The sequence below is a fragment of the Eleutherodactylus coqui genome, chromosome 6 (genome assembly GCF_035609145.1).
Source record: "Eleutherodactylus coqui strain aEleCoq1 chromosome 6, aEleCoq1.hap1, whole genome shotgun sequence".
Classification (NCBI taxonomy): Eukaryota; Metazoa; Chordata; class Amphibia; order Anura; family Eleutherodactylidae; genus Eleutherodactylus; species Eleutherodactylus coqui.
In genome coordinates, this window is record NC_089842.1 from 96,369,266 (window position 1) to 96,396,367 (window position 27,102).

At 44.2% G+C, this 27,102-nt stretch overlaps 1 protein-coding gene across 2 annotated transcripts in view; it reads left to right on the plus strand.

Annotated features, from left to right (window-relative positions):
* Positions 1-11,748: 11,748 nt before the first annotated feature.
* The window catches only part of TBC1D17 (TBC1 domain family member 17), a 42,221-nt gene continuing 26,867 nt past the window's right edge, over positions 11,749-27,102 (plus strand). For both annotated transcript variants that reach the window (XM_066607225.1, XM_066607226.1), the window contains exons 1-5: positions 11,749-11,817; positions 15,739-15,837; positions 17,928-18,002; positions 18,843-18,963; positions 19,830-20,034. In XM_066607225.1, coding sequence (XP_066463322.1) covers positions 11,797-11,817; positions 15,739-15,837; positions 17,928-18,002; positions 18,843-18,963; positions 19,830-20,034 — 521 coding nt within the window. In that variant the 5' untranslated portion in view covers positions 11,749-11,796. The remainder of the gene's footprint in view (positions 11,818-15,738; positions 15,838-17,927; positions 18,003-18,842; positions 18,964-19,829; positions 20,035-27,102) is intronic.

Sequence of the window (27,102 nt, forward strand, 5' to 3'; positions counted from 1 at the left end):
TTGCTCAGGATCCCGACCAATCAGCTGAGTGGGCGCATGCTGCCAGCACCACAAAAGCGGAAGCCAACACGCCGACTTCCGTGTAGAGGCCGGCGCTTGTAACTGCAGGCACGGCTCTCATTGAAATAAAAGGGAGCCGCGCCTGCAGTTACAAGCGACGGCCATTATAAGGAGGTCAGCGCAGAGCCTTCCGCTCTGACCTCTGTGTATTTGGAGCAGAAGTCCCTGCGGCGACCTCCCATGTAGTGGCTGGTGTTTGTATCTGCAGGCACGGCTCTCATTGAGTCTGGATCTGGAATAGAGGAAAATACATGTTTATGGCTGCCTGCAGACGGGCGGAAATTCTGTGGCGGGATTTCCCGCGGGATTTTCGCCGCTGGAAGCCTGCATAGGATTGCGTTAACAGACGCAATCCTATGCAGACGGCCGCGGTTTGGCCGCGCGAAATCTCGCGCGGCAAACAAACCGCGGCGTGTCCTATTTCTGTGCGGGCCTCACGGAGCCCCACACAGAAACGTCACTCACCCACCGCTGGCTCCGGTCTGCGCATGCGCCGGCTGCCCAGCAGCCGGCACATGAAAGATCTGGAGCTGCGGGACGATGGTGAGTACGCGCTGCTCTCTGCAGGCGCTCGGGTCGGGTCCTGTGGCGAGAATTCTCACTGCCGGATCCGACCCGGCCATCTGCAGGCGGCCTATGAGTAACAGTTAATTCTAGATGCAAGGCACTCACATGGGAGATAAGGTCCCCATACTGGGCTTGGAGGTGTTGAGGAAACTATAGACCTGTTTCATGGGCCCTACAATATAACTTTATATGGGGACAGCTTGGTGTTTCTATTAGCAGTAGGGTTGGGACATCGACACAAAAATATCGATAGTATCGACTATCGCTGAACAAACTATCGATTATTGTAAAATATCAGTGGAAAACTATCGATATTTCGATATATCAACTTTTTTAAATGCTGTATAAAAATAAAAAGTCTAGGGTTAATAAAGCAACACAATCAATGAAAAAAATGTCGTTTTCTTTTAAAACTTCAAACTGTTGAATTTATTATTAACTTCTAACTATTAAATAACATGAAAATATATTAAAGTTACAAATGAAAATAAAAAATGACAGATGAAACATAGAATTAAAATTAGGTATATGAAAAGAGGTTGTTTATCATTGGCCCCAATAATCGTTATCTAAAGAGCCAAGAAATATTAATTTGCTCGCATGCTCTCCCTTCAAAATGCGCAGACATAATTACACCAGCTTGGCTGGGAGTGCAGAAAGATGATTGGAGATAAACACACTGAAACAAGGTCCTGTCAGCTACAAGATGGACACTGGACCTGACGGGATGTGAGCATGATCTCTGTGTGTTTGTGGGGCTGCATGCCCTGCATTTTTTCAAGTTGCCGCTGAGGGACCAACGGTTTCCATGGCAACTTGTAAACAATGCAGGGCCTGGTAACGCGAACGCCGTGCCCCGAGCACGATTGTAATTGCGTTAGATGGGTCTCCTATCTTTTCGATGAGCACTGCGGTCGCGTTAGATATTAAACGCACGACATGTTGCGTCCCCTTTTCTGGACCGACCTTCGTGCGTTCAGCGCAGCCCTCCATCTGCATGTGGAAATGCTTTCATTTAGAAAGCATTGCCACCAGCCACCGCGTTAGACGCAAGCGCTCAGAGCCTGCGTCTAACGCGATGAACAAAAGCATGTGGAAATAGGGGCCTAAGACCCCACTTCTTCTGAGAGTCGTTTTGCCTGGAGAAAACCTTATTGGTGACAGAGTCACCTCACACTTTCCAAAAGTTTCTAGAACTTGTTTATAAGTTCATTAGTGCCTCGAGCAAAACTACATCCTGCACCAACACAAAAGGAAGGGCAGAATGTAAAGAAAGAAAATCTGGGCACTAGACCACAAGGCACATTTCTTCTTTACAAAAATCAATATTATATCGCCTTAAACTATAGATGTTACCGATATATCGGACATAACAATATCCATGAAAAGTATTGCCAAAGCATTAGCGATATATCGATATTTCGATCTATCGGTTTTCGATGTCCCAACCTTAATTAGCAGCATTGTTGAACCCTGGTGCAATCCAAGCAGAAGACACGACAAGTCACACCTCCAGCTAACCCGAAAAGAGGTCTATGCAAACCAACACAAACTCCCAGACAGCTACCTTAGGTAGCTGTATGTAATCGATCTGCAGTCCTTGGAATGGGTAGTCTGGCCTTAGACTAATAGCTAGGAGGTACATGGGCAACTTTGCCTTTGACTGATTCATTGGCCCATGACTCCAATGTGACATTGGTACTGATTAGAGATGAGCAAGTATACTCGCTAAAGGCAATTGCTCGAGCGAGCATTCCCTCTAGCGAGTATCTCCCCCGCTTGAGACAGAATGTTCAGGTGCCGGCGCGGAGGAGCAGTGAGTAGCAGCTGTCAGCAGGAGGGAGCGGGGGGGGGGGGGGAGAGGGAGAGAGAGATCTCCCCTCCGTTTCGCCCCGCTCTCTCCCGCAGCTCTGTGCCCGCTGTCGGCACCCAAACCTTCCATCTTGAGCGGGGAAGATGCTCGCTAAAGGCAATGCTCGCTCGAGCAATGGCCTTTAGCGAGTATACTCGCTCATCTATAGTACTGATGTAAAGAGAATCTGTAACAATAAACACAGCACATTTGATAGTTAACTGTTGGCTACTAAGGGGGCTAGTCACTTTAATACCATTTGGGGTATATGCAATTGATGCTTGTATCACTGTAAGTTTGTCTGCCCCTAATAAGTTTACTGGGTAGGTCTCTGACACCAAAAATCTACCCATATTTAAAATGTAATACACTTTATGTAAACTCTTGCTTCTAATTTGATTTTGCTTGTAATGTACCTATTAGGCTTGTCAACTATCTCATTACAGTTTTAGCACCATAATTCAATAGTATTCAAATATATAGAACCCGATATATTGAATATATCATATACTTGTGTTGTGCACGCATTCAAGTTACTGTACGTAAAACTTCCTTTCAATTCTTCAGCACACACTTTCTGTGACACTTTCATTCACTTAGCCACTTCTTTCTTTACATCACGATCTGATGTCCATCCTCCATATTTGCTGTCAAACTTGCTTCATTTCTCTGCATCGAGACAACCAATTTTGGGCATATGCTGCTTTTTTTTTGCCCATGACCTCGTACGGTCATGTGCCTATCTCTAGGACAGTTGCTGCCAGACCTCCATTGGTCATGTCTCTCGGTCCCCAGGACCATTACAGTTTCAAGATTAAGGCTTTGATTACCCATCTCAGACAGGTGGTACACTAATCTAACAGAGACTTTCCGTATAAGTCCTTAACCTGTTAGTCTGGAATTCCCAGATTCCAATTTAATCAGTCTGGCTGTAGGGTATCTCTTTTCTCTCTGGCCCCTCATTATCTTGGTATACATCCACAAAACAAAGAGGCACAGCAATACCTACAATGTACTTTATCCAGCAAAGGTTTGTCTCACATACTGTTGCATTCATTTGTACAGGTTATTCATGTCATGGAAAGCAAGGGGGGATTACCAATTGATCCCGCCTCTGTCCCCAATTACTCATGGATCAACTATTCTGAGCTCCTTCGCTGCCACCAACTTGTCACGGCCAAGCCTTGATCAATTACTGTAGCGGGATTGCAAGCTTGGAGTCGCTAGAATACCGGCTGATTTGTACCCAGCTTTCCTAGGCTTCTGTACACATGTGCAGCGGAAGCTCAAATCACCACCTGATCCATTCTAATGCACTCCAGCACTCTACAATGCTGTGTGCATACACGCTGCCACCACCAGTTTGTTACAGGCAAATTGGAAACTAGGCTTATATACAGGTGTATAAGGGAATACAGGTATGCACAATAAACAGTATTTTAAAATAGAAGAAAATCCTGGGTTCTGTGCCATAAAATGTCATTGGCTTGCAAACTACAGGACTTAAATTTTAAAATCGTGTCCCGGTAGTATAGGACACCCCATCAGTTGCACAAAATTTTTCAGCAGACCTCCCTCACTTGCTGGAGGTGTAACAAGGACAGGGGAAACATGTTCCACATCTGATGGAGCTGTCCTACTGTGTCTGCCTTATGGAAGGAGGTGATGGAGGTCTACAATCGTATCTGTGTGACGCGAGTGAAATTAACTATAGAAATGGCCCTGCTCTCAATCTTCCCAGGTCCTACCAAAAAGACTAAGGCCTCATGTCCACGGGGAAAATCAGGTCCACTGCGGATATGTAACCCGGATTTCTGCTGCGGATGCAGTGCAGATGAGCTTAAATTCCCTTTTTTTTATGCAGGAGATCAATTGAGCTATGAGCTCTATGAGCTCCCGCATGCGTGATCCGCACTTAAATGGAGCATGCTGCGGTTTTTTTTACGCACATTAAATTTTTTAATCACTTTTAAATACCATCCGCGGCTCTTTATCTACCCGTGGGTGATCAATGCATTCCAATGGTAAATTGTAGGTGCGGATCACGCACGTGGGTGCTCCGCTGAGGATTTTAAATATTATTTTCCCCTTTGACATGAGGCCTTAAAGGGGTCTTTTGAGTTTCTTCATTCTAGCAACCAGAACAATTATTCCCAGGCTGTGGATGTCCACTACGCCTCCATCAAGGGTGATGTGGGTGGAGGAGCTGAATGACCTAATGCACTTTAACGTAATGAGGGCAGGAGAGAGTGATGCCCATGACAAGTTCTGTAGAACATGGCAGGTCTGGATCGGGAGTATATGCCCTTCATATTTCTGGTCATGATTTTATCTATTCATTGATATCAAACATGTCCCTGAAATTATAACCAGGTACAGGAATATGCAGTTTGAGAGTAACATAATATGTTAGGTTGAAAGGAGACAATGTCCATCTATTTCAGCCTGTTTCCACCCCCCTTGTTAATCCAGAGGAAGGCAAAAAAAAAACTATGAGGAAGAAGCCAATTTAGCGCATTTGGGGAGAAAAAATTCTCTCCTGACTTCATAATGGCGGTCAGAATAATCCCTGGATCAACGTTTGAAAATTCCTAACTGACTCCAAGACCCGGATCAACAACCCCGCTATATCCTGTAATATCTATTTAATGTCTATATCCTGTAATATCATAGCACTCTAGAAAGGTATCTAGTCCCCTCTTAAACTCCTCTATAAATTTGGCCATTACTACGTCCTCAGGCAGAGAGTTCCACAGTAAGTAAAGAACCCCCTTCTGTGTTGGTGATGGAACCTTCTTTCTTCTAACCGTAGAGGATGCCCTCTTGTTACTGTCACAGTCCTGGGTATAAACAGATCATAGGAGAGATCCTTGTATTGCCCCTAATGTATTTATACATAGTTATTTTATTGCCCCTTAACCGTCTTTTTTCTAGGGTGAATAATCCCAATTTTTCTCTGGGTATTCCAGTCCTCCCATTCCATTTATTAATTTAGTGGACCTTCTTTGAACCCCTCAAGCACTGCAACATCTTTCCTGAGCCCCGGTGTCCACAACTGTACACAGTATTCCATGTGGGGCCTGACAAGTGCCTTATATAGTGGTAGGATAATGTTCTCATCCTTCACCCCTATACCTCTTTTAATGCATCCCAAGACTTTATTTGCTTTTGCAGCAGTTGACTGGCATTGATTGCTCTAGTTAAGTCTACAGTCCACTAGTACCCCCAGTTTTTTTTTCCATATCACTTTTACCTAGCAGTACCCCATTTAGTGTATATTGGTGACATCGGTTTCTCCTGCCCAGGTGCATAACCTTACAAACGTGTGTGGGTGTGTTTTATTCAGCTGGGCTGCCCGATTCTGAAAGCATATTTCATATCGGGCTAGGACCTATACACGACCAAATATCCTTTATTAAAATATTTCCTTCTGATGTAAATTTTGCTGTCAAGATGTCTTTGGGAAATATTTAAGGTATTAATCAACACCGGCAGGGGGTCAATTAGCATTGCCCTGTCACTAACTAGTTTTATTGCCATTGGAGCAAAGTATTTCCTAGCCTCTTGTACATCAAAAGACCTGGCCAGTAAAGAGGGAGGAAGGGGGGAAATGAATATTGAGTCCACTCAGCTTTTCCAGGGCCCTGAACAACCATTTGATATGTATAGTTGGGGGACAATATCTCTATATCACAATTCACATGCACTAATAAGTCCAGGCTGAAAGTAGGCTTTACTTCTTATGATCCAGATTCATCAGACAAAAGATTTCTCCATATACTAACAATCTGTCTGTCAGGACACATAGGCTTAAAGTTCTTAACTCCGCAGTGTAACGAAACTAATGGAAAAAGAAGGGGTGGGGGGATATTCCATTGTGCAAACTATTCTATCTTTTCAGCAGGGTACATCATAAATTTAAAACTGTGAAGGTGTCTCCAAATTGAATAACGATATGACCATGAGGAAATATTGGTCCGTCATATATCCAACTTTAAAAAGCTTTTGATCCCGCTTGTATAATATAGAAACACAGTACAAAGATCGTCTATTCATTCACACAAAGTTTACTGAATTCACTGATTGATAATTTTGGCAAATTAAATAGAAACAGAGGATTGTACCTTTCTAGAGACAGCAGACATAAACAAAACACATGTAAGATTCAAGGGTCTTACTCACTGTGGATTATGTGCTTGTCTGGTTTCTACCATCCAGAGACTGCAGCAGTCCTTAGAACATTCCACATGCCCGCATTCTCCACCAAGAATGTTGGAGTAATCACTTAATTTAAGTGATACTCGGTGGCTATTGTAGCCTTTGGTATGCCTAAGTATTATTCAGTGCATCAGAGAAGAAAACAATGAGAAACACTCAAGTGATGTTTCCAAGCTCACCTGAAGCATTTTATTATTGAATAGTTTATTTAGCAAAATTTTTAGCACTTTTCAGCAGGTGATCACGAGCTGCCTGTGCCTGTCAATATTCAATCAATATTCAACAAGCATTTCATAGTGGATCATAGTAAATTTACAACCTTGTGCACATGCATGTATTTTATAGCTTGTATAAACAAAGTTATTTTACAAATTATTCTACTGCAAACAATCCTTGAAAAAGACACATCCAGTACATAAACAAGAAAGAATGTCAAAATATCTGGAAGTACAAGGACATTTGCGTGCAAGAAGAATACATTGCATTTTTCTACTGCTGAGCTGTTGCTTTGTGAATTGTGATGGCACATACAGAATGATGTTTTTAACACTATTATACTTAAGTTACTCTCACATCAGGATCCCACTTCTTAAGGACTCTGTATCTTCCTGCTAGCCGCAGATTATCCAATCCAATGCTGTCACCACGCTACCTGACTCACTGGACAGATGTTCCAAAAGGTACTGGAGGACTCCCCCAGCTGACCCCAATAATCTCTCAAGCAAAGGTTAGATAACACAAACATCCCCTTTATTGAGGGTAATCTATTAAAAAATGAACCCCTTAACACCCAGATCCCATGTGTCTTCCACTCCTAAAGGTCCCGTCGACCTTACATTCTATGGAATGCCAAAAGGTGAACCAACAAAATATAAGATACTGCCGCCAGCAGTGGACTTGGGCCCCCTATTGTTTCTTTCCAGCAAAAGATAAGATTCCACCCTTTGTATTATCACCCTCATTCATCTTCCAGTTTTTTCCACAAGCCAACCCTTATCCTCCTCCAAGGTGCACTATTACAGTCCCGCAGTCACCAGTGACACAGCCAGCCCAGGCCACCTACTTTCTCGCTCCACTGCAATCACACTGACAGACAGTCCAGACTCAAGAGCTCACAGCACCTGCAGGCTGGCTACATGCAAGGCTGGATAGTCCTAGCTCTCCGTCTATCAGCCTGACGCTGCCACCTCATGGTGTCAGGACACAGGTCCTCTGACTCCCCACACTCAGTGCCCTATGAGCCCATCTCTGGCGACCCTTGTCTCCAGCAGTGCCGCGTCTGCTGCTGGGGCTCATTAGGACAGGACCCATCTAGCTCCTCACCTTCCCCAGTGGCCATTGCTTCAAAAATGTGACTTACTAGTCAGATAAAAGAAAACAAGACAGAGGAGGGCTCACTCACCGCCATGGGACCACCAGAGGAATCGGAGGCGCAGGCACTACGTGCTGCTTAGTCAATACTGCTTTTTTTCTGTAAGTCCTGTACTTTAGTTTTATAGATCTTGCTGCGTTTCCATATATGTCTTTTTTTTCAATAAAGGCCTTTTCATACTGCGTAAATAGTACTTGTCATTCTGTATAATGCTTAGCTATTCTATCCAATTCCTAGAGAAATACATAGCATACTTAAATAACACACATTTTGTACTTTGCCTAAAAATCTCACATATTCTATAATTGCCAAGGCTTTCTATTTTTACACATTGTCTGTGACATATATGCTGCATATGCTCCGCTGCAGATTTGCGTGCCGATAATATGCAGCATATTGTAGTGCAAGCAAAGCGGATGAAACTTAAAGGGTTTGTCCATTTGTAAACTATTGATGGCCTATCCTTAGGATGTGTTACCATCTAACGGGCATCAACTTGCAGCTGAGACTCCGCCCAGCCATGGCTGCCAGTAGCCGAACAATCTTGCCGACCTTTTCGCAAGATCAAGCTTCCATTGGCAACCAGCATTCAGTGGGATTGCTGCTTTAAAACAGAACCTGTTATGTGGGAACGCACACCTTAGAGCTCACACACATTTTGCCTGTATATTATGCATGTTAATCACAGTACTAAAAGCCTATTGATTTATATTGGGCCATTCACTGCATATTATGCATATGTAAATTGCGTTTAATATTAAATTACGCTCTTGTGAGCCTGTCCTAAGGGTGCTATTACACAAGCTCAATTAGTGCTTATGCTATAGCGCTCAGCCTGGGGATTTTTTGAAAACATGAGCGCTAGCACAACTGCTAGGACCCTAAGGCCACCTTCTCACATGGCGGAATTGCTGCGTGTATTCCGCAATGGAATACCAGCAGCAATTCCACAAGAATTCTGCGGTGGCCAAATCAGCACCAAAATAATGGTGATTTGGTCCTATTTTTACTTGCGGAACAGCTAGAGAATTCAACCTTTGCATTCAAGGGTTGACTTCCACAGTGCGATTATGTAGCAAAAATAGACATGCTGTGGAATATGTAAAGGTCACCTAACAGTTTGCTAATTGCTAATGATCAGCACTAATCTCAGCTCTGACCCTGTAAACCTGAGATAAAGAGGGTGCTTGTCTAATTCACCTATGCTGAGAGTACATCAGGGACAGCTGAGGAATCCTTGATTGGCTGTCCAGTGGCTGTCAGGAAGACCTGCAGCCCATAAGAAGAGAATGGCTGTCAAACCCATGACCTACTGCACTCTAGTCGGCAGCTCTCTCCACTAGGCCATCCAGGACTTGGACAGTTCCTTTGCTGAAACCTAGCCTTGTTCTATATTCCTCCTGATCTAGTTGCTGCCTCTCTGTCCTGGCCCCGGCCTGCCGCTAATTGGGAATCTCTATAAAAGCCTGGCCCTGCCACATCCTCCTTGCATGATTATTATGCTTCACAGCACTGTTTGATTAAGCTCCACATTACCTGCTCCTCCACTATTTCTGAAAGACTACCTGATAGTGACTCCTGGCTTCCATCTGACTACGTTTTCCATCTGACCGATTTGTACTGCAACTGTGACTACCCAATAACGACTCCTGGCTTCTATCAGACACTTTCCGCCTCATCCATTGTACTGCAACTGTGACTACATGCTGAAGACCTCCAGCTTCCTCCTGACTACTCTCTGGTGCTGCATGGCTACTACACCCGGTTTCCAGATGTTGATGGAAGACCGGACGTCTCACACTGTGATAGAGGACCTCCTCAGGCAGCTGATCAGTTGCACTGAAGAAGCCGGCGGTAAAGAATGGCTGAAGCTGTGCTAAGTGGCGCCCTCCTCCCCCTGCAGGACAGCACCAAAGCTGATGCCAGAAAGAGCTTGGACATCGCGGAGGTTGATGACCTGGAATTGGAAGTAGATGACTTCTGTCCTGGACGTGCTGGAAAGAGAGCCAATAGAGAGTGGAGGTATTATTCCTCAACACCGCTGCTCACAAGAAGTAAAGTGGACCACAGGAGGTTGCAGCTCCTGTCAACAGCGCAGGGATAAAGTAATAGTGAACTACATCATGCAGCTTTGGACAATGTTTTGTTAACCATTTCCAGTCAGCTGTCCCCTATGGGTGTTCATCTGCCTCAGAGTTTAAAGGAAAAAATATGGAGAGGTAAAGTTGGGAGGGCCGCTTCACACAGGCAATAAAAACGCGCAAAAGTTATGAGTTATGAGATGCACATATATAAACCCCATTCTTTTGAATGTGGTCATACACATGTGCTTTGTTTTCTCACATCACTTCGATGCCATGGGGGAAACATATCGCAGCATGTTCTATCTTGTGTGTGCTCTCGCATGACACTGCCCATTGTTTTTAGTGAGGCCAGGGGCAGCATCGCACCACATGCTAGGTGCATGCAATGCGATATGACGTCTCCATTGACAATGATCAGAGAAACTGCACCATCCCCTGCCGCAGCTGTGACAGCCGCATTGGAGGATCCCTGAATCCCCAGAGTGATGCAAGGCGGTTTTGACATGTAAACACCATGCATCCTTAAGGAATTGACATGGTAGGGAGCGCAATATGGGGGCGGGATTCACGGCCCCATACCGCACTCACCTGTGTAACGTTAGCCTAAATCTGCTGTCCTAGGTTACAGTCGTAGGATTAGTTTAAGCGTGTTGTCGCCCGCTTCATGCAAGTAGAAATTATTTCAATAGTTGAATTCAGTTTTAGACTTGGCACACTTGAGTCTGTATGACCAAGTCTCTGGACATGTTTTATATGTTATGGATTTGTTTCTATATATATTATTGAATACTAATTAAGGTTGGTAACCCTTTACACATTTCCGTGTCCTTTTATAATCCAGATTGCGTCGTTTGTGTGTTTATTGCTGATTATTGGTATTTTATTACTCATGTGTCATGACGCATAGGATCCCATGACGGTGATTGTTTGCCAGGATGGATTATTCAGCTATGTAAGAAATGTCCCGAGGCCAGCTAATAATCAGATGTACCAGTTAATGATAGGGCATCTGTAATACACCCTAATAAACACATTCAGATGCCCTCCAAATCTTATGAAGTAAAGAGTGGAAATGACTCTCATATTAGCGCCTTCAAGCTGTGGAAATTCATTTCAGCTGTGTACTAGAGCCTCCATGCCCCCCCTATAATATCTTGTATCCAAGCTAGAGGCGGTACAACAGGGTACTAGACCCTCCATGCCGCCCGTATCACATCTTGTATCTAGAGGCGGTACAACAGGGTACTAGACCCTCCATGCCGCCCGTATCACATCTTGTATCTAGAGGCGGTACAACAGGGTACTAGAGCCTCCATGCCCGCCTGTGAGGGATTGATTGTATTTGACAATGAGTGTGTTTGGGGATGTCTGGCACTATCTAATAAGCGTACACTACATATCACACTGTGGATGCCTGACATGTTTTACTCCTCGCTGTACATGTATGTATTCTGTACTCTGCTTTGTACATATAACATATGTTAGGCTTTCTACAGCCGTTTACAGATATGTATTCAATGGAGACCTGCAGACAGGCATCAAAGGGGCGGGGCGTCCCTATGGTAACCGCCTGGGATGAGGGAAGAAACCGGTCACGGGGCGGAAGTGACGCTTAGAACGCGGAAGTTTTGGAGTGGCTGGTCATGGAGTCTGATGCTTACAAGGTGAGTTCTGGGGTTCGGCCCCGATTATGTGGGTCCGTACGGGGTCGGTGACGGGGAATGCTGAGAACACGGCTCAAGCTCACGCCGGTGGCGGTCATATCTCTGCGGACGAGTTGGCAGGGGTGCCGTAGTGTCCACTGAGCACTAGATGGCGCTGCAGCGGTGTGCACCTTACTGGCTGCTATTTTTAATCAGGTGATGAGGTGTCTTGTGATCTGCTGGGCGCCCATCATAGCCCAGCTGCAGAGGGACAGATATCTACAGGGAGAAGAGCCCAGTTACATTGTATCTGCCTGCTGGGCACTGGCTGATACTTCTGGGGCCGCAGGCCGCTAGTGACGTGGCTTCTTGGGGGGCTGGCACATCGGTGTGGGGGTTCTGCTCTCCTGCACAGTTTGGGGAATCCCCACAATGCTTTTGTGTTTCACTTCCTTTCACTTTTTAAAGATCCCTGCTTGCTTTCACTAAATAGAAACATTATTTCAATTAAAAGACTGAAAACTGCTCTTCTCCATCTGCCGGGTGTATCAGAGAGGTTTCTTTGTATAGAAAAGGTTTCCATCCAGTGACAGCAAGCGTCCCGTGTAACTGCATAAAAATCATTGCTGGATTGCGAACTTGTGGTTACGTGTAAACGCTCCCTGCTCAGCGCCTCACATAGCAGTGATCTCTGTCTGTCTAAACGCTCTGCAGGAGCGCTGACGACCTTAGCGGTGACCTCCGTGCTCGTGCACTCCCTGAGATCACCGTCATCCCGTGTAAATGGTAGATTAGTCCCACTTTATTGGTAACCTGCCACATGAGAGGACGCTTTCTGACTGGTAATGATGCACAAGGGTCCTAGGTTATATCCGCATGACATCGATACGACATGAGCCCCGTGGGCAGTGTGACAGACATGAATACGGTAATAGAACTCTCGCCGGTCTCTGCCCGGCTTCCTACATATGGGCTAGCGTGATATCTGGCCGTGAAACGCTTCTCAATATTGCGCTCCCCAATGTGCAATTTAGCCGCGGCTGAGAGGCGTTTTGGTGTCAAAAGGGCCTTCCATCACTTCACTAAAGTAGCGATCTTCCGCTGCGGCCGGCGCCATATCATGTGTTTTCCTGGCCCATTGAAAGTAATGGGCAATGCGTTTTGAGCAACGAGAAAAGATAGGACATTTCCCCCCCCCCCCTTCTCTTTCCGCAATGCGGTACTGGAAAAAGTCGCTCATGCATATCTATGCAAGATGTCTCACCACACACGAATCTCGTGTGTTTTTTCTCGACTGCCTGAAAGCGACCTAACATGTCTGGAGTCTCAATGCCAGCAAGAGTGCAGGATGAAGATCGACCTCATGGCCTTGGTGTCTGTAATGAGGCCACGTCTGTGGGAGGGTGAATAGGCACAATTGCAGAATTTGGGAAACAGAGATCCCTCCCCCACCCGCCGTGATTGAGCGGGACTTGCCGATATGAAATGACCTGTGTGCCATGTCTCGCCATAAGTACATGGGCCGTCCCTCTTTGTGGAGGCCACGATAACCGGCCTGTCCTATCTGGACACGCTGGAAAACCTGTTCATACTGTAAGTGAATGATGAGTATCATGACCGCCCACTGTCATCTCCAACGTCATGCCTACCTCAATGCTGGATAGGCAGAGTGGGAAGTAGAGACCAGGCCGTCGTGTAGTGGCCCCCCGCCATCACCTGATTTGACGCATGTGAATGTTTTATTATTTTTTTATTTGTGGGGCTATGTTAAGGGCAAACCCTGCATGCCGCCTCTGCCGCATAACCATGATGAAGGTCATTTACATGGGGCGGTTACCAGTTGAGTTATCACTGGGATCAGCGAATTTGAGCGACAGTTGTCCAGTGTACACGCGGCCACCAACGGCACTGAGCAAGAAATCCCTCAGTTGTTTGGGTCCCATAGATACCAAGTGACTACCAGTTTTCCCTGATAATAAGACCTACCCTGATGACCCTTGAAATATAAGCCCTAGCTAGGCTACATGTTAAAAAAAAAAAACAATACTGACCTACTGCTGACATTCCGTTCCCGCGCTGGTCTCCGCCGCTGCTGCAGGCTGCCGCCTCCTTCTAACCGACAGAGCAGTTCTTCCTGGAAGTGGGGCTTAAATTCCCCGCCTCCAGCAAGCTAATGCTCTGATTGGTTAATACAGTAAGCCAATGAAAGCCGCTACTGGATTAACCAATCACAGCCATTGAATTACATCATTGTCTTATTTTCGGGGAAACACGGTATCAGAACGTGTGATAGTGTGTTATACATGACTGCCTGTTTGCAGTGAATGCAGGCGGGTGCCAGAAGAGCTTTTGGGATGCTTCACCTCTATTCACTGACCGGCTGTTGCTCTTGTGTGATACGAGGCAGTGATGGTCAGCTGGATAGCTGTCGGCCACTTATGTGGCAGTCATCCTATGTAAGGGTGGTATTAAGAATTCAGGAAGCTGCAGGCACTGTGGCAGCGGACAAGTAGGGCGAGTCTGCGAAGAGTTCGATTGTTACATGACTGCTTGTCCCCCGGGGGGCTGACCCTGAATCAATATTATGTGGATTAGGCTGGTTTCACATGGACAACAAAAGCTGGTGATTTTCTCACGACGCGACATTGCTACAAATCGCACGTATGTGAAGCCCATGCTTTCCAATGTCTTCCTTTCTCATTAGCGATATTTAGTAGTCTGCTCCATTGTGACAAAAAAAAATTGCGGGTTGCTAAACATTACCGCGATTTGCGAGGTTTTGTAGCCCATGTTTCCCTATGCAGCTTTACTTTCTGTTGCATCACATGAAAACGTGGTTTTCTTGTGGTGCGATGCAGCTTTTACAGTAGGAAGTCCTACCTTTGTCCCTAAAATAAGCCCTAGCTACATAACAAAAAGCAAACACACTCTTGTTTGAAGTACTCCAGCAAAGATTCCTGGTCAGAATTCCCCCCCCCCCCCACCTCAGGAAGTGCTACCTCTGATTGGCTGAGTCGTGGCGTTCCAGAACCAATCATAGGCAGCGCTCGATTAACCAATTGCAGCCATTCAAATGCCAGGGAGCTTTGGGAGAAGTGTGACGTAGCTGGACAGCGCCACTAAGGTGATGTGTGTGGCTTTCTTTTATGTAGCTAGGGCTTATTTTCGGGTAAGGGCTTATATTTCAAGCCCCTCTTTCCCCGAAAATCTGGCAAAAGAATGCCACAAAGTTGCATGAGTTTGTAGCAACACAAAATGATTCTATGAAAATCACAATGTCGCCACGAGAAAACACAGTGATATCGCACAGAACAGTGATGCAATTTCCTCGTAGCGATATCATTGTTGCCCGTGTGGATGAGGCCTAAAACCTGGGATCCATGTGCCTCATATAAATCAGAAAGCGGCCCCTCATGTGACCGGATTGGTTCTTACTTTAGACACACCCTGTATATTAAAGTAGATTTATAACCAAAAAAATCTAGAAAACCTCTTTTCTCCATTTGTCAATTTTTTGTTCTGCACTAATGTTCCTCCACCGCAGATACAGGGTGTAGGATATGACTCTGTCTCGTGTACGGAACAGATAGTAGAGGTTTGGTGTGTAATCTACAGTTCTGCATCATGGTATGCTGAAAAAGGGGTCTCACAAGTCAGACCCCCATTGATGACTGATAAATGATATTTGTGGGGAAAATCCAATAGAGGTTATTAGTGTTTGTATAGCAGCTACCTGATCTGTTTACAACTATCTGCCCTCTGCTTTTTGGTGAGCATATACACAATGGTCCATCTGAGCAGTCAGGGCTGCAGTGTAAAGCATGGGGAATACAACAGCATCCTGACGCCAGCTCTGACAGTTGTTGCCTTGACTGTTCCTACCTGATTGTAAAGACCGCCAGTCTTATGGATTTGGGCGCTTCTACCTTTTTTCTCTTTCAGATTGTGTTTGAAAAGCATGGAGTCTTCTTACATACCAGCGCTAAGAGGCAGAACGATCAGGATTCCATGATCCAGGGCGTCATCCGTCTTATAGAGAAGGTGAGCCAGCTTGGCGTCGCCGTGTTACTGGATAATTACATGTTGTCCTTGATTTGCACTATGATTCTGCAAAGAACCGACTTTTGATGCGACGATTCTGCTTGCATGCAGTAGACTGCGGTTTCTATGCAGCCATTGCTGCAGTTTAGTTTGCCTGTAGATAACAGTGGAGCCGGAGGACCTTCCTCTATTAGCTTGGCTGCAGTGGAGTGAAGCGTGAGAACGTTCTCTGCTCTGGAAACCCCCTGCTGCCAGTCACTTCTTGGGGACAATGCATAGCTACTTCCCCTAGGGTCACTATCAACGTACTTCCATAGGGAAATGTGTCATCCGAAAATTACCTATTGTTTCAATCAAGTTTTATGTTGACCAGAATGTTTTTAAACCTTTTTAGTGATTTTTTTTTTTTTCTTTATTTATTTTTTTTCTTTTTTATTTCTTTTTTTCTTTTTCTTTTTCCATGTCACTTTGTATAGCTAAAAAGAACCCTAAAATCCTGCAGTTTTCACACTGGCCGCCAAGCCTAATAATAGTTGGACAAGACTCCCTCCTAAATGTATATATTTTTTTAATGCATATAGATGCGCAAATTTTAGCTTCATTGTGATAAAGCAGCACAAAAAGTTATCTTCACACAACAAAGCCCACTGTAAAGAATTCAACATGTAAATAAAGCAACCTGATGGCATGGGGCACTGTGATATCACATCACATTAAGGCTGCGTGTCCACGGGTGATGATCCGCAGGCGATAAATCGTCGACGGACCACGCTCTGTAAAGCTTTCCATAGGGTTGCTATGGAAAGGGCAGTGCCAGTGTCCACGAGCGGAGAATCGTCGATTCTCCGCTCGCGAGATTTAAATCAGGGCATGCTGTGATTGCCGTGATTCACTGCGGTGTGCCTATCTATTAGATAGGCTCATCTCGGAGACCTGTCAGCTCTCCCCCGCCCCCCCCCCCCCCGTAACGGAAAATATCGCTGGGGATATTCCACCTTGGCCGTGGACAGGAGACCTAACACTCAAGCTGAAGAAAAATACATCTCTACCTGACTTTTCAGATTTAGCTGCTGTGTGTATGTGAAGAACAGCACAATTATGACTTGAATCTGGCATTTCTCACCAGTTTTCGCCTCTGCAGGTTGTCGCTCTAATTTTCAGTTTTCTCTGAGCTGAAGGGTGGAGACAGTTGTTACATTGTCCCCCATGCCCTCCACATACAGAATACAGCAGATTCTGCTCCCTGACTGTCTGTAGCACACTCTGAGAGATAACCACATCATGTAAGACAGTGGTCACTTGCTGTTATCTGCAGCAGCACATTTAGGTTAGTCTCTCCTTTTGCACCAGATTTCTACCCCCTTTTTTTCTCCCTGACGTCTATGGGAGACACCACTCCTCCATACCTTACTTCCTGTTATCCATCTCGGTGTCTGTTACTACAGATGGATTTCACATGACAACAGGCAGTGGACAGCAGGGTAGAAGGAGGGAGAACTGTAGTGGCCACCACTTGGAGCAGTTTTTCAGCACAAAAAAACCCTAATTTTAGGTAATTAGCAAAATGGCAAATCCTTTTTTTGTCACATTGGCTATCACAAGTTGTTGGAAAGGTCAGCGACCATTCAAATAGAGCTTAATCATTGTGCTACTGCATATAAAATGAAAAAAAATAAGTAACTTTGTAGTAGGACTATTAACAATTTCCTACTGTTTTGTTTATGCAGCTCCTAGCCATCTCCATGGTAACAGACAACAAGCCAACTCTATGTAGTCTGATCCTGCAGTCCTACTTTCTTCTATCTGTATCCTATTTCTTGGTAACTTAGTGAATGTTTGCTTAAAGTTGTGAACAGATGTGTAGTGTAATTGCAGGATCAGACTACAGTTTGTTTGTCCGTTACCATGGAGATGCATAGGTCTGCATAGAGCTGTACATGCAAAATGATAGATTTTTAAAGCAAGACTTCTAGCAGAGTTACTTAATTTTTGTTTTGCATGTGCTAGAAAAAGAAATGGTTGTGGAAATGGACATAGAACATCCAGTGACCTCAAATGACTAAGGAACCCATTTATATAATGTTTTTCAGACATCGGATGTGCTCCTTCAGTGGATTCCTATAGACGAAGATGGAGATCTGACACAGATTCATTATTCTAAGAAAGTAAGGAAAATTTGTACCGATGGTAATTACATTGCATACTCTGCTGTTAAATAGACTCTCTGAGTCTCAACTTTTATTCTCCTACATTCCTAACTTGCAAAAATAAATAACTCTGTAATGCCCTTTATATTTACATATGGTGCCTGGTGTGCTTTTTCAATAGTGAGTGACATGCCTGCAGCTGCGTTGGGATGTCACAACCTGATGGACTAAGCCCCTGACAGTGCATTGTGTCTGGCGGAGAGTGGGTGCTGTGGAGGAGAGAAGCCGTCTGCAGCATAGAACAGCTTCTCCTTCACAGCATGCCACCAGGTACAGAGCTGTCGAGACTGGCAGGGAGTTATAACCTTAGTGCAGGGAGACAGGGCAGTGGGCCGGAAGGAGAGTAAAAGGGTTAAAATTAAATAAAACATTTAATGCAGGGTTATAATGGCAACAACACTAGTGAGAACATTGCATACACGGCTAGAGCGCCCTCTACTGCTATGCAGATAGGTGAATATGGATTTCCCTAGCAATATCTTCTCCTAGCTGCATAGCAAAAAAAGGATTTTCAAGGGAAGATGTACAGAATGTAGGGGGGTGTTTGTCAACATACTTGCTGATTGTTTCTAATTGCAGCGTTCTGAATGCGGCTTTGGAATATGATCTAGGATGTTACCCAGGATAAATGTAAAATACATAATGAATTCTTCTCTCTAGTATTATGATTTCTAAGAACAGAAGTAGAAGGATGGCAGCAGAGAGAAGGATGGGGCAGTGACCCAGGTCTGGATTTTGGGTTGCCTGTTGTATTTGTCCATAAACATAGGATTCTGATCTTTATCACTGTTTGTACAGGAGTCTCCAGGCAGTGAGGCATGCCGAGCAGAAGATGATATGTTTGACCCCGGTTATGAACCAGACTGGGCAGTTATCAGCACCGTAGGAACCAAAGTTCGCCCACAGGAAAATTCTTCAGGTGGGTACATGTTCTTTTCTCTTAGAGGGGGCATCACTAATGACTGCTTGATAATCTGGCCATTGACCTCTGTTTTTCTGATATAGTATGCCAAAGTGCTGATTCCCCCCCCCCCCCCCCATTTATTATGTAACTAGCCCCCTGCAATATACAAGTCGGATAGTATTGCTTTATTTTATTGTTTCTTTCTATCTGAAATTCCTCTGATGGGTCATGCATTCTCATTCTCACCACCTGGGATTTACTTGCTTTATGTTCTCTCGAAGTCAGTTTTTCTGCCAGCATAATTCTTGTGTGATGGGTTTTATCACACAAACTCCTATCCCAATTACTGCTGATGACTAGAGGCTCCTTTATAATGGAGATGATAGTTCAGCCTCCTGACTGTAAACTTATAGTCTATAGTTTATTTAGGTGAATCTAGAGGGTAATGATAATTACACTCACCTCGCAGCAGGCAGAGATGGTACTGACTCTAGCTTGTCCTGTGATGTTGTGCTGATGCACCATGGGATTTATAGCACAGAATAGTGAAAGCAGGGATGAATCTCCACATCAAAATAATGTCTGATAAGCATCAGGCAGGAGGCTGCATTGCATGAAAGTGACTACAATATACAGAACATAGGAGATTGCCTGTCACTCTCTGGACATCAGGTGGGAGGGGGGGGGGGGGGCAGCGATGATAAAATGTGTGGCACTTTAAAAACCTGTAACTCTTGATCTGTGCATCCTCTATTCTTTCGATTTTATACTGTATTACCTTCCAGGTCTCTCCACATTTACACCCTTTAGGTGCAGATAAGCAACTAAATCTTAGGTCAAAGTTTTATCATTTATTCTATTTTTCCTGTCTTCTTTTACAGTTGCGAAACCTGGAAATCGTGAAAAATGGGCCTTCTCACTCAGTCTGTCAGAACTCAAGTCTGTCCGCAAAAGCAAGCCAGGCCTGAGCTGGTCCTATCTGATATTTGTTACCAAGGAAGGAGTGTCCTTTCAAGCTCTTCATTTTCATCAAGGTGGAACTAAAGCTCTGCTGAAGGCGCTTCGTAAATATGTCATACTGGCTGTGTAAGTAGTGTCACCTGCGCAATTTATAAGGGTTTTCGATTTATTTGGAGTTCTGTTTTCCTTCACAAAGTCATAGAGTTAAAGGGTTCTTACTCTTGGGGATTTATGGCATATCCACAGTTTACCAGGCCTCTTCCGTATCACGCAAAGTCTTTGGCAGAGTGTGTTGCCAAGTTCTTGTGTTTGAGGTTCAGATACGCTGTTAAAGAAGGACAAGGAGTTAAATCTAATGCAATTGTTGTAATAAAGTTGCATATAGTAAATGATATCGCATACACTTTTGCAGTAACTTTTAGCAAAGGTTAAGTACTTGCGCATCAGCTGGGTAAGTGCCAGAACCCCTGGGAAACTCGCTACATCGGGCGGAAGTCTCCGGCCAAGGGTACAGAGCTTCTAACTCAATCGGGGCTCCCCAGCCTATTTTTCACTCAAACCAAGTGCTTGCGTATCAATGCTGACGTGGTGTTTACCCAAACCATCACACCTGGTAGTGGCCAAGTGGCCAATTACCAGTTGCGATGGAGTCAAGCTCACAAGACTTTAGCCTCAGACAAGAATGGCACTATGCCCGGATGCTTTCAAGGTCCTAGGAAATCTATAACAAGCTACCTACAAAGCATAGTTTATTGAAGGTATATACATGGCTGAATCTATATGAAATGGAGGCTACAAATGGCCATCTTAACCGCAATCATCGCACATAGTAACATAGTACGTTAGGCTGAATGAAGACAATGTCCATCTAGTTCAGCCTATTTCAACCCCTAGTTTATCCAGAGAAAGGCAAAAACCACAAGATGCAGAAGCCAATTAGCCCATTTGGGGGAAAATTCCTTCCCGTCTCCATAATGGCAATCCTAATAATCCCTGGATCAACCTTTGATAGTTTCTAGTCTATATCCTGTAATATCATAGCGCTCTAGAAAGACATCTAGTCCCCTCTTAAACTCCTCAATGGATTTTGCCATCACCACGTCCTCAGGCAGAGAGTTCCACAGTCTAACTGCTCTTACAGTAAAGAACCCCCTTCTGTGTTGGTGATGAAACCTGCTTTCTTCTAACGTAGAGGATGCCCTCTTGTTACCGACGCAGTCCATAAACAGAGAGCTTCAATGTGCAGCCACTTCTATATTCAGTCTTTGCATGGATATGGCAGCCAGTGCTCCTATAGAAAGCTAGACAAGGGAGCACCACCATTCTCTCGATAGGCCTACATTTGGGACCACCACATATCAGACATCTATGACACATCCTGTAACATACAGGTTTTCATTGTGAACATATTTTTTTCCTTTAGTGCCCTAAAATACTCAATTTTCCACACTGGCTGTTAGAGCAGACACAATATGTAATTTATAGTCTACTGTATAGTTCACTTCTCAGCTTTCTTGTATAGACTGGAACATGATAAGCAAAGTGCGGAGATTTAAAGAGACTGTCACCATCTCTTTGCAGCCCTCACTGAGAACACCATAGGATAGTGCCTCTCACACTGATTACAGTGATATGTTTGCTGTGTAGATCTGTGCAGTAATTTGGGAGAAACTTGCATTTAATTAGTAGCATTCATAAACAGAACTAGTCCTGCATATTCATGAGTTGCAGGCTAGTCACACCCACCCCGTCATCCAGCCAATGATTGGCAGTTCTCTCTATGTAAAGTAACAGGCAGACAAGTGGCTGGAGGGTGGGGTGGGCGTAGCTAGCATGCAGCTTATGAATACCCCGGACTGCTGCAAGTAGTCCTCTATCCATGTGCTGCTACTAATAAGATGCAAGTTTCTCAAAGACTACTGCACAGATCTATACAGCAGACAGATCACTGTAATCTGTGTGACAGGTGCTACCTCAGGGAGAGGTGCAAAAAATGGTGACAAAGTCTTTTTTTTAATTAAAGCTTTATTGTACTGCTGCAGGCCTGGATAAGACAGGATATTAATATTATACACACAAATAAGGTGCTGTTGAGCTGACCATATGCATTAAGTAGGAAATAATGCAGGAAAAATCATAGAAGATGAAAAGGGGAAGGCAAATCTATTAATTAGTTTTTTTTCCTCAAGTGCATTCACAAAGGAAAAAGAAATATCACACAAGGTGTAGGGGGATAAAACTAATCCCCCGCTAAATATCACCTGCCTAACGTGGGAGTAAGTCCTGAGCGAGTAAAAAAGGATTAAAATCAACCAATTGGCGGGCCCAGATGGAATACATCGAAGGGAATTAAGTGATGTGATAGATGGACCATTATTTCTTACATTTAGGGACTCGGTTGTGACCGTGATAGTACCACTGGATTGGTGTATTGCAAATGTGGTTTCAATATACAAAAAGGGGTCAAGAAGGGAGCCCGGTAACTACAGACCGATAAGTTTCACTTCAATTGGAAAAGTATTTGAGGGTTTATGAGAGATGCCATCCTGGAATACCTCAAGGAAAACCGTATTAACCCCTCATCAGCATGGGTTCATGAGGGGTCAATGATGTCAGACCAATCTGATCAGCTTCTACGATGAAGTAAGTTCTTGGCTGGACCTGGGAGAATCTATTGATCTCGTATATCTGGATTTCTCTAAAGCATTTGACATCGTGCCGCATAATAGGCTAATATATAAAATTAGACAGCTCGGATTGGGTGAGAACGTGTGTATCTGGGTAAAGAATTGGCTCAGAGATAGAAAGCAGAGGGTGGTAATAAATGGTCCATACTCTGATTGGGCCACCGTCACTAGTGGGGTGCCACAGGGTTCAGTATTAGGCCCCATTCTGTTCAATATATTTATCAACGACCTGATAGAGGGGCTGCACAGCAAAATATCAATATGTGCAGATGAACCAAAATTAAGATAATACAACGGAGGACAATGTACGGCTGCAAATGGACCTAGACAAGCTGGGGGCTTGGGCAGAAAAATGGCAAATGAAGTTCAATGTTGATAAATGTAAGGTTATGCACATGGGCAGGAGAAACGGATGTCACCAATATACACTAAATGGGGTACAGCTAGGGAAAAGTGACTGGGGTACTAGTGGACTGTAGACTTAACTTGAGCAATCAATGCCAGTCAGCTGCTAAGGTAAGTATTGATTATTATTTTTTTTTCTAATGACAAAACCCCTTTAATGTAATGACCCTTTGCTGACAATTAAATGGGGTTACCACAGGATAGGGGATAACTTGGCGATTGGTGAAGACCGATCCCCACCAATCCCAAGAACAGGACACCAGAGCGTTCCATGATGAAGGCGGCAGCTGTTGCTCATGTGCTCCATTTATTTCAATGAGCCCACCAGATTTGTCCAAGTTTGCAACTTGGCTCCGCCCCCCTTCCCGCAGCCTCCCATTGCAAACTGCTGGAGGGGAGGAGAGGAGGTGAGTCGGGGAGGGAAGGGGGAGACGGCTTAGCAGAGCTAAGTTGTCCCTCCCCGCCCAACGGCATTGCAGCCTCGGCGTATATGCGCCGAGCCTGGGCTGTCTGAACTGGCGCACAAACATTAGATTTGTGTGCTTATTCACTCCTTTTTTTTGGTGCCGGTGGGCGAATGTAAAAACTCCTACGGCCGTGTGAAAGAGCCCTCAACTGCAGTAAATATGACGGATGAACTTTGTTCTATGTGTCAGTGCAATTTATAGTAATACCAACCCTCATTTTTTCATTAATTGGGCAGTGTGAGGCCTTGCTTTTACAGGAAGAGCTGTAGTCTTTATTAATACTGTCTTGGGAAACCTTCATCTTTTTGATCACTTTTTACTGCAATTTTTGGGGTGAGCTAGAATACAAAATAAAATCATAATTATGGCATTCAGTTCTTCCTTTTTTTTTAGTTTGACATTCACCTTGTGGTATAAATATTGTGATTTATTCCAATAATTCAGACGTTTTCATACATAGCGTCACCAAATATGTGGAGGCTTTTTAGACTTTTTTTAATGGGAAAAGGTGTGCTTTTTTTCTTTTTTTACCTTTTTTTTTTTTTAAATGCTTTTTAATATTTTTACGGTTACACTTTATCATACACTTTTTTTTTTTTTTTTAACCCTTTTATTTAGTCCCCACAGGAGACTTGAATTTGCCATCTTTTGATCGCTTTTACAACAGTATTGCAGTGTATAGTGATTTTTAATGTTGCATATCAAGCCCTGTCACAGGCAGAACTTGATAGGCATCTATGCACGGCAGCCCTGGGAGCTTTCAGTAGGCTCCAGGCTACCATGGTAGCCCATCGACTCCCCCCGAACGCATTGTGGAGCGTGTCGATGGATGCCGGGAGGCATCCCCCTCCCGCTGACTTTTTAAACACGTGGTCCGCTTTTATCGTGGCATCGAAATAGTTACCTGCTACAATCAGAGCTAACTTTGGTTGCAGAAGTTACTGATGGCAGTCAGTGGTCAGAAACAGCTGATAGCCAATGAAAGAAATTGTGAGGCTGCAAGATTACACTACGCAGAATTTATAGATTGTCTGTTACCATGGTGACGCATAGTTTACATAGAAACTGTAGAAAGCATATAATTAAAGGGCCACACCAGAGAAAAGGCACTTTTCAGACCCTGCACCCCTCACCTGATTGCCTGTCACACTCTGGAGGTCTTCACTGCATATAGCAGTCGCCTCCATGCAGCGCAGCCTCCTGTCTGATGTGAAAGCAAAAATCTCAGCATCAAGATGTTGCCTGATGCACAACAATCGCATGATGCATCAGTAAAGCATTACATGAGCAGCTAGAGACTGTACCTTCTCTGCTGCATGCAAAAAGCTGCCATTACATTCTGTATATTAAAAACCATAAGTATACAGTCAGGAGTATGAGCTGTAATCTCCTCTGTTAGAACCGTGTGGCAGGAGCTGTGTGATCATCATCAAGAGTGTTTATGAGCCCCTCTGAAGAGCTTCTGCGCTACACCCCATGTAATAACATCACACATTAGTTATGCTGAATGAGAAACTGACTAGAAACTGCATACATAAACCCAAGTAGATCTGAGATGGTCAGAATTGTGATCACATGACCATCTGAGGAAAAAGAGGTCAGGAGTTTCAGATAGTGATACCTTGGTTGGTTAGTTCTTTCTAATATGTAGCTTTATTTTGTATTTTAGATTTATTGCAGTGGGACATTAATAAAATGGTTGTGAAGGTGACCCTACCGATTTATCCGACGTGACCGTGCACCTTATGAGTACAACCTATAAATCTGACGGCGGGTCATTGGGTAAACTAAGGATAAACTAATCAATAAGGGAATTAAGATAGCAGTTGTAGGAAACGCGATCCTCCTCCTGGCAGGTGAAATGTGATCGTTGCTTTTCCTTCTTGTATTATTTTATTCCAATTGCCTTTTTTAACAGCTGGAATAAGATAACATTTCCTCCTCCAGTCGTCTTACTTGGGGAAGGCTGCATCTTGAATCCATCAATAGTGAAAGTGAGTAGACAGCACAATGTTAATAGATGTTCCCGCTCTGGAGGAATTATCGAGTGGCCCTATTTGTTTTCCTGTCTATTATTTATGAGGTTCATCTTGTCATAACGAAATGCTATAGTTTCACTTACTACAACTACTGCCGGAAGCTGCGGGTTGCTGACAGATGCTGAATCAAGGCTATTAGGATAACTTGGGTATTGCTAAATTGCTTCTCAAGTGCCTGGCCTGGAATATCCGGCTTGTCTGTTGATTTTATTCTGCAGTATTGACTGCATTGATATCCTATTAAAGGGACATTGTAGGGGTTTTCTCACCAAAACTAATTTATAGGCCGCACTTATTTAAAGGTCCTCATTCCACTTGGTTAGGTCAACGCTACATCCAAGAAAAGACTGCATGGAGAGATTGTAGTGTATGTCCATTTATAGTCTATAGGAGTGAGCAAATCTTCGTCTTGGTGATAGGTGGGATTCTAGCCCGTCGGACACTTTGGGCATATCAATGGTTTTTTTAGGAAAACGTGACCGTTGCTTCAGCTTTTATTGACGTAATATGAATAAATATAGATGTTCCTAGAAAGTAGGAATGGGAGTACTATCTGGTTAAATTGTGTGAACCATCTACATTTTGGGCCTACAATGTAGATTAGGTCTTAGGTTTTCTAAACGTGTTATCTATACATGATATGTGTAGATATTAATGGCTATCATGTCAAAGTTGATGGATCATGGCATTGAGAGAAAAAAGTTGCCCGTAAAGACAGATTTCTGAGAGTGAACTATTTGGGCATTTGTACGGGAATGTAGCACAGGGTGCATTGGAGCCAGTGGGCTCATGTAACATTGCCTTGCCAGATAATTCATTCATCACAATCCATAACTATTTAATTTTAACAAGTATTGGAGAAAATCAAATTGTTTTTCCAAGATCTGATAACTGCAATTTTTGCGCATATAGGATATTCGTCGAAGTGGAACCTAATGAGGGTGCCTGTGCGGCCCGTGGCTGATCGGCAGTAACTGCATGTGGATCACGGCTAATTACTGGACTGGATCTGGACATGCCATTGTTTCAACGTGTAGTTACCTCAGATCAGCTACAGCGTGTAAAGGCACCATTGTAGGAGGAACCGGTTTATTTAAAAGGATCCCAACTATGATTTATAAGCCACTCCGTGCACCTCGCACACTGTGCAAACCTGTGCCGGCCTCATTTAAAAAAAAAAAAGGGCGATATGGGGTATTTCGAAAGAACTCCCAAAGATAAGGCCTTGCATAACTTTTATTTTGCGCCACAATGTGGGAAAAAAAATCACTCATACGTATGACCCCATTCAAAAGAGTGGGTTCATATTTGTGCAAGATTTGTGTCTTGCAAAGCACAAATCTTGGGCAATTTTCTCTGCTGTGTGAAATGGGCTGTAGAAAAACATAAGGTAAAGTCCGCTGGTGCAAGCACTCAGTCATGACTGACTCCTAGGGTGATTTGCAACTGCCTTCTCCAGTCATATTTTACCACCCAGCAAGCTGGGTACTCATTTTACTGACCTCGGAAGCCTGAGTTAACTTTGTTCCGGCTCCCCTGAACCAAGCGGGATTGAACCTGCAACTTTTAGGACTGCATTTCTGCTGCATTAACACT